The following is an 18,017-nucleotide window of genomic DNA, read 5'->3' on the forward strand; positions in this document are numbered from 1 at the left end:
CATTGCCTTTCAAGAGTCACCAATCAGGACAAGCCAAGATAAAGATGGGGCGTGAAGGAATAAGTAATTTTATCTGCCAATTTCAATCAGAAAATAATCAAGGATTATTTGGAAATGAGCCATTAAATTTTGAAAGGATGTTTTCAAGAGATTAAGAATGGCAAAAACTATTGTTCACAGGAGTTAAAGATAAACAAATATTTTTAAAATGGATTTTGTAACAGAAGTTCTCTGCCTCATCCTAAATCCAAGTCACCTTATACACAACTTTCCTAGATATACACAAGCATGATTACACATAATATTTGAAAGATCTTCACTTTATGGTCATGCTTCACTGACCTTCTCTGGTCACGCATTCTGCTGCATCCAAAGCCTTGCTACTGAGGTCATTAACAGCACTATCCACTTGGGCATGATGCTTCAGGAACAGAGGGCGGACAATTCGCTTATAGATGATCTGAGAACCGTTCCACATGACTGGTGCCATGCACCACAGCAGGAAAAGACACTGCAGGCAAAAAATTCTCCAGCATTAGTTACTAACCAAAAGTTGTCTAAGTAATAGAACCAGAAAATCCATCAAATCAGAGCATATTTTATGAAAAATACAAATCTTGAATATCAAAAATAATAGCATGCTAAAACATGAATTCCTGATGTTCCTTATGCTTAGCTTAATAGTAAAGAATGCAATAGATTTGACAACACTTGGAAGATTAAAATCAAAGGTAAGATTAAAAAATGTATATACAGACCTTGCCTACATAATAAAAAGGAAACCAATAGAGGAAGATATCCGAGAAGAATTCTGCAACACTGAATATTCCATATACAACCCAATACGTCAACCACTTAGTGTCATCTTCTTTATCTGCACTTTCAATAGCCTTGATTCTGAAAAAGGTATATTTAGATTAGATTAGATTATGAGGACATGCAGTCCTCTTTTATTGTCATTTAGTAATGCATGCATTAAGAAATGATACAATATTCCTCCGGTGTGATATCACAGAAATGCGCCGCCATCTTCTCCTCCCCTCCGGATTAAGATTAAACAATGATTATGCTAAAATCACTATACTAATACCATCAAGTTATTTAAAAATCTAAGTGTATTTTGTTTTTCAAAATAGTAGGCATTGTATCAACGATCAAAGCATCTGCTAATGGTGAAGAATAAATCATAAATTCCAAGCTTTAGATGCAAAATGGATTCAAGATTGTTCAACATCATTTCCAGTATACAAGTATAAAGGAGAATGAAGTAATTGTTACTCCATATCCAATGCAGCACAGAAAAAACAATGAAATAATAAACACACAAAATAAATACACATGATAGCTAATGTACATAGATTGATTGTATGTCCATTAAGTGACACTAGACACAGGAGTATCTGTACGTAAGGTGACTCTGACAGGAAATGAAGTAGTGGTGCTGGGGGTGTGGTGGGTGGGTTAGTTAGTGGGTGGAGGTGATGATTAGTCTTACTGTTTGGGGAAAGAAACAGAGTCTGGTGGTCCTGGCGTGGATGCTATGTAGCCTCCTCCCTGATGGGAGTGGGACAAACAGTCCATAAGCATGGTGGGTGGGATCTCACATGATGCTGCTGGCCTGCTTCTGGCATCTTTCCATTAATACATCCTTGATGGCAGGTAGTCTGGTGCTGGTGAAACTGCAGTGCAGTTTCTGTATGTTATTCCATATTTTGCATTATTCTTTTAAATTCTCTCTAGAACATCCAATATCTAAATTGTTTATAAAGGTACATAAACTGAAGTATCTGTTAGTCTATCCAATTTCAATGATTTTGAGCATCCATTCAATTTTCAATTATGTTTCACCTCACAATGTTACCATAACCTTCTTAGGTAATTCATGACACATCATTAAAACCGGCAATAAAATAATTTAGCTTGGCCTACGTACAGGTATTCAAAACTTAATTTATTAATTTCATTGAATAAATAGTCAAAGGCTGATATTCAATAAAATTTACCCTTGATATTTAAATGGTACAGTGTTGACTCACTACCAACGTGACCCTCCTCTTTACAAGTTACATGTAGTGACAGCCTCAAGATGTACCATTGTCATTAACGCCCAATAAAACAGACTGTTCCTGACATGAAAAATGGGAGCCACGGACGCGTTAAAATTTGAAACATAGATGAAATTTAGTTAGGTCTACTCAATCTGACTGAAGATCAAATTATTATACTAACTGAATGACATGCTCTCTGAAGAGTTGCCGCTAGAAAGAAGAAAAAGTTTGCGACCTTAAGAGTTTGCCTCGCCATGCAACTTTTCTATTTGCAAAAATCATATTAGGCCAGATGATTAAAATGTCAGAAACTAGAATCACCTGCATTATCAGGTGGAGGTTATGCACATCAAGGTAAAATTCAACATCTAAAGTGATTACAAAAAAAAGTCATGAAATTTGTTGACTTGCAGCAGAGTTAAGCGCAATACAAAAAAACCACCATAATTTAAAGAAAGTGCAAAAGACAAAATAGTGCCAGTTTTCCTGGAACATTCTGAAATCTGATGGTGTAGGGAAGAAACTGTTCCTAAAACATTGAGTGTGCATTTTCAAACTCCTATACCTCCTCCATGATGGCGATACTGAGAAGAGGCATGTTCTGCATGGAGAGGGTCCCCAGTGATTTTCTTGAGACACCACCTTTTGAAGATATCCTCAATGGTGGGGAGATACAGCATGTGCCCTTGATAGAGTAGGCCAAGTCTACAACTTTTTTCCTTCCTGTACATTGGAGCCATCACACCAGGTGGCTCCAATATTTCAGTAAGATTGAAAGAGTACAGAGAAAATTTCCAAAGATGTTTCCAGAACATAAAGTCCTGAGTTTATAGGGAAAAATTCAATAGTTTAGGACTTTATTCCCTGGAGCATACGGGAGGAAATTCAATAGAGGTATGCAAATTATGAAGGGTATAGATAGATTAAATGCTAGCGTGCTCTTTCCACTGAGGTTGTGTGAGACAAGAACAAGAGGTTGTAGGTTAAGGGTGGAAGGTGAAATATTTAAAGGGAACATGAGGGGAAACTTCGTCACTCGGAAGAAGTGCAAAAAAAAAGCTGCCAGCAGTTTGATTTCAGCATTTAGCAGAAATTTGGATAAGTGTATGGATGGGAGTGGTATGGAGGGCTATAGTCCAAGTTTAGGTTGATGGGATTAGGTAGAATAATAGTTTTGCATGGACTAGATGGGCTGAAGGGCCTCACTCTGACTATGATGGAACAACAAATGCTCTCCAGTTTTTCTATGCCATTATTTGGTCACAGTTGGTGGCATTCAGTTGAAACTATTCATGGGGAATTGAGACCAACAAGATTAGTCTAGACCGTTTGCATAGACTTAACGAACCAAGCAGCCACTTCATGTGCTGTAATTACTAGTTCTACCAATTAACCTATGGCTTCTAGTGGAAAAGGCAATAATAATCAGCTTGCTTCCCCATCAGCAATAAATTAAGATAAATTATAACAAGTAAAATTGAGATAACAATTGAGAGACACTGAGAAACAACATTGCAGCATATTACATTACGAACAGAAAACTACCAGAGTTAAGCAAATTTTTAAAGTTTTAGATTTCCTCGTATTCTAGCAATTTACGTGATGTATTTTACATAATACCAAGTGGTCAAACTAAAGCTGACCTACTAGTAAAGCAAGATACATCAACAGTATTTTGGCATGTGCAGCTTCTACACTACATTGTTATTTATTAAGGCAAGTAAAGCAGGATGGAACTTGTAGCTAAAAAAAAAATCCCTTTTTGATGGCCATAAATGACTGTTGCGGCTGACAACATTCGAAAGGCATATCACATAATATGAATAATTGTTAAAAATACATTTTGAGTGTGTATCTGTCATAAGCACAGTGTTCCAGGACATAGTTTTCTAGTGCATCCAATTCAAACTTTGGGTGTGCCAAGACCCCATTCACTAATCAACATCAAACTGAAACAGAGGATTATGCCTTGCTCTACAAGATACATGAAGACACAATGCAGAAACTCCTGTGAACCACATGAAAAAAGGGAGAAAATGAAAACAGGAAGAAAATAGTGAGCCTGACATCAATAGTGGAAAGTTATTGTAAGGTATTCCAAGGGACTGGATATATGAATATTTGGATAGACAAGGACTGATGAGGGATAGTTAGGGTGGGTTTGTGCATAGTAGGTTGTGTCTAATCAATCTTCGAGTTGTTTTTTTTTTGAGGAAGTTACCAAGAAAGTTGAAGGCAAATGGATGTTGTCTACAAGGACTTTAGCAAGGCATTTGACAAGGTCCACATGGGAGATTGGTCAAGATTCAAGGTGCAGTCACTCTGCATTCAAAACAAGGTAGTAAATTGGATTAGATATTGGCTTTATGGGAGAAGCCAGAGAGTGGTAGTAGATGGTCGACTCTGACTGGAAGTCTGTGACTAGTGGAGTACCACGGGGATCGGTGCTGGATACATTATTGTTTGTCATCCACATCAGTGATCTGGATGATCATGTGGTTAACTGGATCAGCAAATTTGCAGATGATCCCAAGATGGGGGGTGTAGTAGACAGTGAGGAAGACCAGAGCTTGCTGTGGAATCAAGACCAGCTGGAAAACTGGCCTGAGAAATGGCAGATGAAATTTAATCTGGACAAGTGTGAGGTGTTGGTCTTTTGGTAGGATGGACCTGGGTAGGTCTTACAGTGAAGAGTGGGACACTAGATGTGCTAGAACAAAAGGATCTAGAAATACAGGCCCATAATTCATTGAAAGTATCAGCACAGCTAGAGGATCATAAAGAAAGCTTTGGACCCTTTGGCTTTAATAAATCGAAGTACTGAGAGCAGGAGAGTGGATGTTATATTGAAGTTATACAAGACATTGCTGAGGCCATTGGAGTATCATGTGCAGTTTTGGTCATTTACCCAAAAGGAAAAATGTAAACAAGATTGAAAGAGTACAGTGAAAATTTACAAGGATGTTGTTGGAGCTGGAGGACCTGAGCTGTAATGAAGGATTGAACAGGTTAGGACATTATTCCTTGGAACACAGATGATTGAGAGGAACTTGACAGAAATTATACAAAATTACAAGGGGTAATAGACAGAGTAAATGCAAGCAGACTTTGTCCACAAAGTTTGGGTGGGACTACAGCTAGAGGTCATGGGTTAAGGGTGAAAGGTGAAAAGTTTAGGGCAACAAGGGGAGAAACTTCTTCACTCAGAGGGTAGTGAGTGCTTAATAAGCTATCAGTGCATGCAGGCAGGCTCAATTTCAACTTCTAAGAGAAGATTAGATAGGTACATGGATGGTAGGGGTATGAAGGGTTATAGTCCTGGAGCAGGTAGTTTAAATGGTTCAGTATTGACTAGATGGGCTGAATGGCTTGTTTCTGTGCTGTATTTTTCCATGACATAGCCTATCCCATTCAGCACCACAACCTATACAGTGGATTCTTATTAATTGAGCCATTCATTAATCAGGACATTCACTTATTTGGAACAGCTTTTGAAGAACAAAAACTAATAGAGAAGTTAGCCGGAATTTCCTTTGTGTATTTGGGACACAATGCCGCTTAATTGCGACAGGAGACTGTTGCCGAAGCTTCCAACTAGCATCAGCCACGTGCACTTGTGTGGCCGTTAGACACTACACCATGCCTAGAGTGAACAGCTTTTAAATAGTGTCAGTTGCATGTGTTTGTGTTCAAAAAGCAGTGATTTTTGTCACTAATCGTTAATGAGAAATAAGCAGCAGGACAATTCTGAACTGTTTTGCTCACTGTGGTTTCAGGCATTCAGGCTTGGAGATGCCAGAAATAATTAGGAGTATAAATAAAATGATTTCACAACTTCAACAAGTTAAGAACTGCAAAGAATCTAGAAGGTATTGACAATCATAGAAACATAGAAAATAGGTGCAGGAGTAGGCCATTTGGCCCTTCGAGCCTGCACCGCCATTCAGTACGACCATGGCTGATCATCCAACTCAGAACCCTGTACCTGCCTTATCTCCATACCCCCTGATCCCTTTAGCCACAACAGCCATATCTAACTCCCTCTTAAATATAGCCAATGAACTGGCCTCAACTGTTTCCTGTGGCAGAGAATTCCACAGAGTCACCACTCTCTGTGTGAAGAAGTTTTTCCTAATCTCGGTCCTAAAAGGCATCCCCTTTATCCTCAAACTGTGACCCCTCATTCTGGACTTCCCCAACATTAGGAACAATCTTCCTGCATCTAGCCTGTCCAATCCCTTTAGAATTTTATACATTTCAATCAGATCCCCCCCTCAATCTTCTAAATTCCAGAGAGAACAAGCCTAGTCGATCCAGTCTTTAATCATATGAAAGTCCTGCTATCCCAGGAATCAATCTGGTGAACCTTCTTTGTACTCCCTCTATGGCAAGAATGTCTTTCCTCAGATTAGTTATTCAGTTAAATGGCAGTTTGTCCTTTGTTTTTAAAAAAAATTGTTAACTATTTCTATGATACTTCAGTTATTTGGGGCAGTCGCCTAATTGGACCAAAATGACGTGTCCCAATTAACTGGAATCCATTGTACCTGCTTTGGTTACTCAGGGAGACAAGGTACAACAGTGTTAGGGTTACAAAATGCAGTCAGCATGCACTTTCTACTAAGGAGATGAAGTGTCATTGAGACGATGTTAAATATATAAACTAGACATGGATATTACAATCCTGAATTTTTTTTAAAAATGCTCAATTTCTGTGATAATTGAAGTACGAGTCAAATTTAAGGATTTTGTTCACTTGTGAACAGGTTACATTTAATTCCCAATTTCAGAAATTAATTTTTGACATTTCAGTTTAATTCAGCTTAAGGTCTGGCTCAGATTTTGACGTGTTAGTAGCTTGAATATTTTTGCAAATTTTGTCTGCGACCAACAAGCAAGTTGTCTGCATTCAGAATTAGAGTCAACAATTCTGTTTGCAACTTATCAAATGTTTGACAATTGAGCTAAGAGGTACTATTGTGCAGACTAATAATGTAATGCTGCTAAAGGAAGCTTTCAACTTAAATTCTTGTATTGAAGGAAAGAATGGAATCAAGAACTACAAACCCGAGTTAATAAAAAGATATAGATTTGTATGAAGTCAAAGCATGCAGTATGTTATACAAAATGTCATGGGACAGATATTTTCCTCTAAATTCATACTCACGAAAAATAAGCTGGATACACAAAACCAATCAAATTACATAAGAGAGATGCTCCATATCCAAACACAAGATAAAGGCCAAGGATCGATACTGAACCTGGAAAAGAGACAAATAGAAACAGTGAAATTACTACCAAAAGGAGCCTTCAACTAAGTTTCTCTCATACAAAAAGTGACAATTTAGAACAGGGGCTTCAGCCCACAATGCTGTGCCAGTCACTTAACCTACTCCACAGTCATCTAGCACTTCCCTGCTTCATATCTCACAACCTTCCATTGTTCTTCCATCCATGTGCTTATAGAAGAGCCTCTTAAATATCCCCAAGGTATCTGACAATAAACACCACCTCCCCTCCCGCACCCCAGCAATGCATTCCAGGCACTACCCCTCTGCACAAAAAACTTACCTCAGACCTCTCCCCTAAAATTTCTTCCACTCATCTTGAAAGAATGTCCTCTGGTATTAGCCATTACAGCCCTAGGAAAAAGATGCCAACTGTCTGCTATGCCTCACAATCTTATGGACACCTATCAAGTCACCTCTCATCCCCCCTCAAAACCCTAGCTGGCTCAACTTTCCTCACAAGCTGTGTACTCTAATCCAGGCAGCATCCTAGTAGATCTCCTCAGGACTTTCTTCAAAGCTTCCGCATCCTTCCTATAATGAGGTGACCAGAACTGAACATAATTTCCGTGTGTGGTCTAACCAGAGTTTTACAGAGCTGTAACGTTACCTCCTGGCTCTTGAACTTAGTCAACGAAGGCCAATACACTGGATGCCTTCTTAACTATCCTATCTGATGTGGATGCCATCTGAAGTTTCGTTTAAAAAAAAGATTAACCACAGCATTTAAAAAAAATCCATTGTCAGTTCTCATGTGTATTTAAGATCCTAATGATTAAGACTGTTCCGGTTTCTTTCTCTTGACAAGGAAACCTCTGTTGTAGTTGTCCACATCTAAGGTTACACAGCAAGTGTGCAGTTCTAAAGTCTGATTTGTCCATCACATGCAAATCAAACCTGAATCACATTTACTGCTGACGAAGAGAGACATTAGAATCATTTGGAACTCCTTTCACTTTAGGAGCTCCGAGATGTTTAAGCAAAATAAAATTCTGGTAAGTAATCCCACTATTTGTTTACCAGATTATGTAATTTTATTTAAAAACCATTGAGGTAGAATTAAAAAAGGTGAAAAACAGAAAACAAAATAGTGTTATAGTGACAGAGAAAGTGCAGTTTAGGCAGACAAGGTGCAAGGGCCACGATGAGGTTGGTTGAGAGATCAAGAGGTCATTTTTAATCATCATTTGAGAGCCTTATAACAGAGGGATGCAAGACATCCTTGAGCCCGGTCATATACGCGAGCTTTTGTGTCTTCTACTCAGAGGGGAGGGGAGAAGAGGGAATTACAGGGATAGGATGGGTCCTTAATTATGTTGGCTGCTTTCCTGAGGCATTGGGGTGTGTATACAACATCAATGAAGGAGGCTGGTTTTCATGACAGTCTGGGCTGTCATCACTTGTGCTCACAGCCTCACATCTGTAAGGCAGTGCATGCAGTAAAGCGCAAGAGACAGATGAGAAAGTAAAGCCATGATTGCTTAAAAAGGTAGGTGTTGGAAGATTGTAAAAGTAGTTAAAAAAGTGCTCCATCTATGGATACAGATCTGGGAAATGTGGACTGGCAACCATCTCTACAAATAGTGCACAATGAAGAGAACATCCCAAGTTCATGGACTGACCTGTACAAGCCGTGCAGGGATAGAGACAAGGTCAGATTCAGGATGACAGCTCGAAACAGTGGACTTCATGCCAATTCTATGGAATAAATGCTCATCAGATGCATTTAAGCCAAGATGTTGGTGCAAGAGCAACTGAGACATTTAAACTTGACTTAGGAGCAACGTAATACTGAAGCAAGACATCAACCTTGAGAAGATGCATTAAAAACCATGGTCATATAGTGTCAACTGTTGACAAACATGATCTTATGGTATTACAGGAAAGATATTAGCATGAATAGAAGGTTAGCTGACTGACAGGAGGCAAAGAGGGAATTAATAGAGCCCTTTCTGGTTGACTGCCACTGACTAGTGGTGTTCCACAGGGTCGGTATTGGGACTGATACTTTTCATGTTATCAGTCAGAATGGCATGGATGAAGGAATTGATGGCTTTGTGCCAAGTTTGCAGATGATACGAAGGTAGAGGGGCAAGTAGTGTGAGGAAGCAGGGAATCCGCAGAAGAACTTAGACAGATTGGGAGAATGGGCAAAGAAGTGGCAAATGGAATGTTGTGTAGGGGAGTGCCTCCTCATGCACTTTAGTAGAAGAAATAAAAGGCGTAGACTATTTTCTAAATAGGGAGAAAATTTAAAAAAAGGTGTAAAAAGACTTGCCCAGGACTCCCAAAAGGTTAACTTGCAGGTCGAGTCAGTGGCAATGAAGGCAATGCAAATGTTAGCATCTATTTTGAGAGGACTAGAGTACAAGAGAGAGGATGTAATACTGAGGCTTTAAGGTATTGGTCAGACTGCACTTGGAGTATTGTGAGCAGTTTTAAGCCCCTTATCTAAGACATTATGTGTTGGCATTAAACAGGGTCCAGAGGAAATTCACAAGAATGATTTCAAGAATTAAAGGGTTAACCTTTGGGGAACATTTAATGTCTCGAACTGTACTCGCTGGAGTTTAGAAGAACGAGGAGGAAAATATTGAAAGGTCTGGATAGAGTGGATGTGGGGAGGATGTGTTCTATTGGGGGGGGGGGGAAGAAAGAGGTGGTGAACTTAGGACCAGAGGGCACAGCCTCAGACTAGAGGGATGTCCATGAGATGATGAATGATTTCTTTAGCCAGCGGGTAGTGAATCTGTGGAATTCGTTGCCACAGGTGGCTGTGGAGATCAAATAGTCAAGTATATTTAAAGCAGAGGTTGACAGGTTCTTGATTAGTCAGGGTGTCAAATGTTTTGAGGAGAAGGCAGGAGAGTGGGGTTGAGGAGGATTATAAAAGTCAGCCATGATGGAATAGCAGAGCAGACTTGATAGGCCAAATGGCCTAATTCTGCTCCCATGTCTTATGGTTTTATAAAAGGGTGGTGCGAATGTGAAACAAGCTGCCAGCAGAATCGGTGAACGTGGGTTTCATTGCAATATTTATGAGAAATTTGGGTAAATACATGGATGGGAGGGATATGGAGGACTAAGATTCAGGTGTGGATCAATGGGACGAGGTGGAATAACAGTTCAGCATGGACTAGATGGGCCAAAGGGCCTGTTTCTGTACTGCAGAGCTCTGAGTCGATGACTGTAAAAGGTGGTAGGAAATTATGTCAGTAGAAAAGGAATAACGTGGATCACAAGAGAAGCTGGTGACACTGGCCATGAGTAACTGCATCAGTGTAAAGTGACATTATGGGAAGGTGGCCCAATGAGATTTATGAGCTTACAATTCCAAGGAAAAAAAAAACCGCAGTGATTGATACTTTCCAGATTCAAAGAGCCCAGCATTGGATGGCACGAGTGAATTACTCCACATTTCAAAAGGAGGAACTTGCAGGGTACTGTTCTCATTTTCTGAAACCACAGGGCAAAGGAGGGAAAAAATGGGAGGCATTTTCTTTGGGGGGGGGAGGGAGGACATTTCTACCCCTTGTGTTTTAGGTTAATACTAGTCTAGGTCACATTACATTAAAGAGGACTGAAGTCTTATGGAAACAAAACAGTTAGGTGTACAGATGCTCTGACACAACAGCTGTGCAAGGTGTTGGCTAAGCCCCATTTGGAGTATTACACACTGCGCTGGCTGCCAAACCATAGGATATTAAACAGGAAAGGATGCAGAAAAGTTTTGTGGACGTAACCAGAGCTGGAGGGCTCGAGTTACAAGGAGAGGCCAGACAGGCTAGGACTTTTTCCCCTTGATCACAGGAGGCTGAGGGGTGACCTTACAGGGGTTTATAAAATTGCGAGGGTAGGAGTATCCAAAACTAGAGGACGGGTCAAAAGGGCCATGAGGGGCAACCCTCCCCCCCCCACCACAGAGGGTGGGTGGGCCAGATATTGAATCAGCTGTCACAGGCAGTGGTAGATGCAAGTCCAATTTGGAAATTTCAGAGATGTTTTGATGGTAAATGGAGAGGCAAGGTTTATATCAGGGCTTCCTAACCATAGGTCCCTCAGTGAATGCTAGGGGTCCATGGCCTAGAAAAGCTTGGGAGCTCCTGGTTCAGATGGATATTGACCAAATACAGGCAAAAAAAAAACCCTACCTCAATTAGGCAACTTGGCTGACATGGTTAAGATAGGCTGAAGGACCCATTCTCCATGCCGTATAGCTCAAACTCCATAACTTTAACATGACACTTCTTGATAGGTGGATTTTCTAAAGGCTTATAGTCATTCCTATGATGACAACCATTATTTACAGGCTTTTCTTATTGGAAAGCATGCAAATAAACCAGGAAATCTGGTTGATCTTAATAGGATGCAGACCCTTCGGAGGAATTCATAATGAATTCTGGGCCACTGATACCAGCAGCTCTTAAATCAGGGATTCCCAGCCCCTTTATGCCATGGGCCAATATCATTAAGCAAGGGGTCCCTGGACTCCAGGTTGGGAACCCATCTTGTCATTGCTCTACCTACCCTCGTACTAAAGGCAATCTAACAATATGAAGAGCCACGCTTACTTCACAAGGAAAATGGTAGCTTGCTAATGGCCGGTGTGTACTTTCTCCTCTCCAAAAAGGAAGGAGAACAGACTAGCAAGGCCTACAGCTTTCCCAATGCATGCCTAGCAGCCCAACCAGCTTAAGGTACAACAGAAAAATGAAGCTCCCAGTTGAAACAGCATTGCCCTCTAAGCACCTATAAACTGACCTAATTGAAATTTGAACTCTATTGTTTAGATGGAATGTGTGGGGGATCTCAGCATTGCTGGGAGATGGACACGCTACTCAGCCGAGTAGCAGGACCTCACCATGGCTAACAAGCAGGAGCTGAGGTGTTGACATTCAGGACTGGGCCAGCCACCTACAGATGGAAAAGGCCAACAGCAAACGGTCACAATCAGCTGGGGTTCAGCACCTGCCTTGGGAGAGAAAACCTGAAAGCATGCTGCAAGAACTAGATGAAGTCTACACAATGGCACCAGTGAGTTCAGAAAACTTGCTTGCCTTCAGAAAATCTGTTCCATTTCTATTCAATGGTGATTTTGTTCAGAAATCAAAAGCAACTTCAAGAAAAAAAGGAAAAAAAGGCAGAAGCATATGGAGCTAAACATATGGAACTGCTTTAGGAGTGAATTCTTGAAGGTAGGGCTGAAGCCTATCATAGCGAGAAAATTAGAAATTATCATTGTGGAAGAGGCCGAGTTAAATACATGTAAATATCCTGCTGAGCAGGGCGGGAGGTTGAGGGACAGCAAGGCTAAAGCACGAGGAATGCATACACGATAAATTCAAAGGCAATGACAAACCCTGAACTAAGTCATCCGCAGAAACATCCTGTTAAACACAGCAATACAATTCCACTTCATAGACATGCACACCACAAGTAGTGTGTAAATATCTACAAAATAACTTAACAGTAATAAGAAACTCACAAAAAGTCTAAAATTAGAGTCCTCTGAACAGCTCGGAGAATAAATTTCTTTCTCCATATGTTTAAATAATTGATAAAGATGTGCATCAGGCTGTACATCCCCCATCTTAGAATGGGAACGTTTGCTTGCAGTAACTGAAGATTATGCTATCAACAGTAAAAACAGGATTTATAACTCATTATTAGACCAAAGAGTTAGGTTTCATAAACTTCTGGGGTATTTACTTTAAAAGAGAAACGTCAATAATTGGCAGTAGTTAGGAATTACGTCATTGTGTCTGAACTATTCTGTAAAGTCCTCATCTTTCTGTCAGCTTGTCTACTCCAACAGAAGACTTTGTAAGCTCGTTCTATTTGCCCATTTTTGACCCATATCCTTCCAAACTTTCCTTATCAATGAACAGGTCCAAGTATTTCTTAAATATAATTGTACCCACCTCTACCAATTTCTTTGGCAGCTTGTTCCATATATCCAACTATCCACTGTGAAAAGCTTTCCTCTCAGATTCCCTGTAAATCTTTTACCTCTCACCTTAAAATGTCATTAAACCATGCTAGTCATTAGTTTAAATCCATACAAGGCAAAGTAGGAATATAATGCCATTAAATACAGAGATGTAGGACAAGTCAAGCTTCAAGTTAACATGCTTAAAACAATTACCTTCAGGAGCTCTGGATTTAACAGTCCTTTGCTTTCCATTAAAAAAAATTGACAAGTTGAAATCTGTTCCCATATTTCTTTAAAAAGCTAAAACCCCACAAATTTGGAATTCCTACACAGGTATTATCCTGAATTCCTAAACACAGAATATTGTAGGCATATGACTGACAATACAGTATTAACAACACCCTACAATAATTATTTTAGCATGAATGCTGAATGTATTCAGTTGTGTTAGAGATCTTTTGCCCCAGCAAACACAGTTTAAAATGCAAACAATATACATGTCATTTTTAAGCATTGTGTGAAGTTGTATGGCTGAAACAGCAAACAGGTGCTGTAGAGTTATAGTTGATAGCAAAGCAAATACTACAGGTCACAGGATCATCCTTGACTCAATTCATTTTTTTTTAAAAAAAGAATGCAACCAAGTGAAATAAGGTTCTTTAACCTCAAACACTTCCTTAATTCTGGTTGCAGAGGCCATTTGTTGAAGATAGAAGTTGCAAATTGTATCAATTACTTCCATGATCCCAAATGAAAATAAAACTTTTACAGCTTAATTGGATCAGCTTTGAGGCAGTTGGGCCAAAGTGCATGTAGTGATCCAACTACGTTCATTGTGGTTATCAAGTGAACAATTCAGTCAAAGAAAAGAGCAACCGCTTTTGCAAAATACCAACTTTTCCATATTTGTGTTTCAAGTTCAATGTGATATTATCTGGGAACACTGTGCTCAAGACCTTGAACGGAGATATTCCCTAGTAACATGCAAATGTTGCAAAACACTAAAAGTACAAATTTGAACATATTTACATATTCTACTTATGGGATTGCAGTTCATGTCATTACTTGATCATGCACAGAGAGAACACGCAGATAAACGAGACCTGACTCCTGAATCCAAATCAGGTTTAATATCACTGACACATGTTGTGGAATTTGTTGCTTTGTGGCAGCTGTACACAAAAAAACTAAATTACAAAAATAGAGCAAAAATTCTGAGGCAGTGTTCATAGGTTGGTTCAGTGCCTGTTCAGGAAAATGATGAGGGAAGAAGTTATTCCCAAACATTGAGTGTATGCCCTCAGTATCCTGTACCTCCTCTGAAGGAAATGAGAAGGGACCATGTCCTGGGTGACGGGGCTCTTGGCAGTTTCTGCATGGGGCCTTCACATTTTATATCATTAGCAAAATTCACTTGAGCATATTCATTTTTGGGATTGAAGATACTCTGGGATGTTTTGAACACATCCATTCCTCTGTGTGCATGTGTGGCAGAACTATGAACAATCGTACATTTACAAAATAAGGGGCTGGCTACCTTGCACTGAGATGCATAGAGATGTCTCAGATGTTTCTGCCTCAGAGGGTGGCAGAGACCAGCAATCAGATGCATTTAAGGTGGGGATAGATTATTGCTTGTAACATTGAGGAAATGAGGGTTTTTTGGGGATCTGGCACAGAGGAGGAGTTAAGATCAGGAAAGTTCAGCCAGAATCATACTGGATGATAGGCAGATTTGAAAGGTATAGTGGCCTGATTCAGTTTTCATCTTTTCCTCCTCTGAAGAGCCTAGTGCTGGTCATATAGGCGGATTGGCCTGTCCAACACACGAGAGCTAGTGTAAAAAGGGCCTTTTTTGCTGAGACACTAATAGCAGGTAGCTCTTCCTTTGAGTGAATTGGGGATTTTGCAGTCCCTTGTTATGCTGTATTGGCTGTAAAATACAGTGGTGTAGTGGTTAGCACAACTCTTTACAGCACCGGTAGCCCAAGTTCAATTCCCACCAGTATCTACAAGGAGATTGTATGTTCTCCTCATGACCACGTGGGTTTCCTCCAGGTTCTCCGGTTTCCTCCCACAGTCCAAAGACACACTGGTTGGTAGGTTAACTGGTTACTGTAAATTGTCTTGCAATTAGGTTAGGGTTAAATCAGGGTTGCTGGGTGTCACAGCTCGAAGGGACACAAGGGCCTAATCTGTGCTGTATCTCAAGAAATAAAAAAACAACTGCCCCAGTCACTGTTGAATATATTAGAGATATACAGCTTGGCAAAAGGTCCTTCCAATCCCCCCATTAACACTAGTGCCATTTTTGCTCTCACCATATTCCGATCAACCATGTACCCCCCTCCCCCAACCACTACCCATTCAATCACATACTTGGGGTAACTTACAGTAGTTAATCTTCCAACCTGCATATTTCTGGAGGATGAGAAGAAACTAATGATCACAGAGAGGTCAGGATTGAACCCAGATTGCTGGAACTGAGGTAGTATTCAGTATCTAGAGTATCTAGCTGTGTTACTATTGTTACTAATAAAATAGTCATTGTGAAATAAAAAGATAAGCAGACTACCAATCTGAGAGCAGTTCACTATCATTATCAGAACACAATGCTCCTAGTGTTTTGCAATATTCCAAACGGTCCATTGCTACCAGAAGTGAAACTTCTATTTGAACTTAGCACAAATCATTTAGTTCTAGAAGGCTAACTAGAAACAGCAAATGTTATTAAACACAGGTTGAGCAGATGATGGAAATCTAGAGTAACACATAAAATGCTGGAGGAACTCAGCAGATCATGCAGCATCTCTAGAGGGTAATGAGCCTTAATGAACTGCCTCGGCCCGAAATGTCGACTGTTTATCCCTCCCCATTGATGTTGCTTGACCTGCTGAGTTATTCCAGCATTGTGTGTTTTATAACAATAGTACAATTTATTATTTATGACTATTTTGCTTATTTTTGCAAACGCATCAGTTGCCAAGAACTTGTTTCACTTTTAGCAACTTAAAGTTCAGAGATAGGCAAAACAACCAATAAATCAATTAAGTTCCAGCTTTGAAGTTGATCTCTGGGTGTGAAAAGAAAGTTCCAATCTACAATTTACATTAAAACAGGAAAAGAGTTGTTAAATAAATCTCAATGGTTGAAACACCATCAAAATAAAGATTGGGTGTTTTTCATGTGGTAGATCGTCAATTTATTAATTGATCTCATTAAAATACAAACCTCTTCATTGATGCAAAATAGCTAACACATCACAGATGGTTCTTACAAATTAAGGCAAGATTTTTCTTCACAGAATTACAAAAGTGTTACCCATTTTCCAATTCAGCTGGTTACATCTCCAAATTTAAGTATGGAGCACACAGAAAATAAACAATTGTTCTACCACCTTCAAATCAACATAAAATAACAAGCCTAACCTGGAATTGCACATGGAAGCAACATCAGAAGATCTGCAAACTTCTGAGAGCAGAATTGCTGCACTTGTTAAAGACTAAAAATATGCAAATACTTGCACTGCACCAAATGAAAATTCATGGACTAAAGCATCAGCCTGAGTTACAAGGATGATTACTCTGGATTTGAGAGAGTTTTTAAAAAGTTTGGCATAACAGAGCACTTCTAGTCAAGGTGTCAGAAATTGGTGGATTTATGGTGTAGTTAGATTGAGAAAGCTAGTGAAAAATAGACAAGGATTTTGAACATTGTTGAAGTGAAGACTTTTATAACAGCACTGTAACAATCTTATTTTTAAAATCCCACTGAGTTTCTAGAAAGGGTACAATCAAATGTGATAATAGACTCAAAGAAACAAATGTACAAAATAGTTTCACTGGCCTAAATGACCCATGTCAGTTTTCATACTCTGTTGTAACTAATTGGGGTGTAAAATTAACATTGTGAATTTTCCAGTAATTATGGCACAATTGTCCCTGCATTTTTTCCTCCTAGCTTTCAGTAGCAGGTGTCATGCTACGTGAATCTGGCTACTTCATAGGATAAATTATTACCACGAGTTTTTATCATCTCCAGTCTGAGTATGAAACCACCTCAGTTGCTCTCTCCTTTGTCTTTTCTTCATTTTGCAAACTCCTCTTTCTTTGTTCACTGTTCGCTCTTGTAACACTTAATAAAATCGCTCAGCAACAAGTTTTATGCCTCTTTCTTGACTTCCAAAGGACATTTGGACCTCAAACGCATCAGGATGCAAAACAGAACCTTCTCCATTTTCACTTATCAATAGGTATTAATAAATTTTGCTGTTCTACTTCTAGCTTTCTCTCAAACAAATCCGCACATTTCTCTTCTTCAGCATACACGTTGGCAAATTAGGCAGTCTAATTTCTCTTTGGTAGTTTTTGCCTCAATTCCTAAATGGATTTTGTAACTTCCATTATACCTCTCAGTTTTGGTTTGCACCAAGGGAAACATTTCCTGTATCCACTTTAAAGACCCTACCTCAACTATCAAGTCACTCTAAAGATTCTTATGGGTGGGCGGGGTAGAGATAAGTCTCTACTAAGGGAGGGGTAAGACGCTCCTTCCATCCGCTAGCCTACAGGTCACACTTGGACAAGGTAAGCATCTGCTTAGCACCCTCCCCCCACACCAGTCAGGGTCACGTGAAGTCATTGGAGCAGATGGTCATATGAACAGCTGGTGCATATCACAAGTCTTGGTTATGTGACCACTGATCAGGCCATTTCTGAAAAGTATTGATTACGGCCAGGGTTACCAGTC

General features: G+C 39.7%; 1 protein-coding gene across 3 annotated transcripts in view; it reads right to left on the minus strand.

Moving 5' to 3' along the window:
* Window positions 1-18,017, minus strand: part of LOC134337145 (receptor expression-enhancing protein 6-like) — a 38,796-nt gene that overhangs the window by 16,273 nt on the left and 4,506 nt on the right. For all 3 annotated transcript variants that reach the window (XM_063031990.1, XM_063031991.1, XM_063031989.1), the window contains 3 exons: window positions 7,216-7,309; window positions 759-897; window positions 343-511 (listed from right to left, as the gene is read on the minus strand). In XM_063031990.1, the coding sequence (XP_062888060.1) occupies window positions 343-511; window positions 759-897; window positions 7,216-7,309 (402 nt within the window). The remainder of the gene's footprint in view (window positions 1-342; window positions 512-758; window positions 898-7,215; window positions 7,310-18,017) is intronic.

Source organism: Mobula hypostoma, chromosome 24 (genome assembly GCF_963921235.1).
Source record: "Mobula hypostoma chromosome 24, sMobHyp1.1, whole genome shotgun sequence".
In the NCBI taxonomy this organism is placed as follows: Eukaryota; Metazoa; Chordata; class Chondrichthyes; order Myliobatiformes; family Myliobatidae; genus Mobula; species Mobula hypostoma.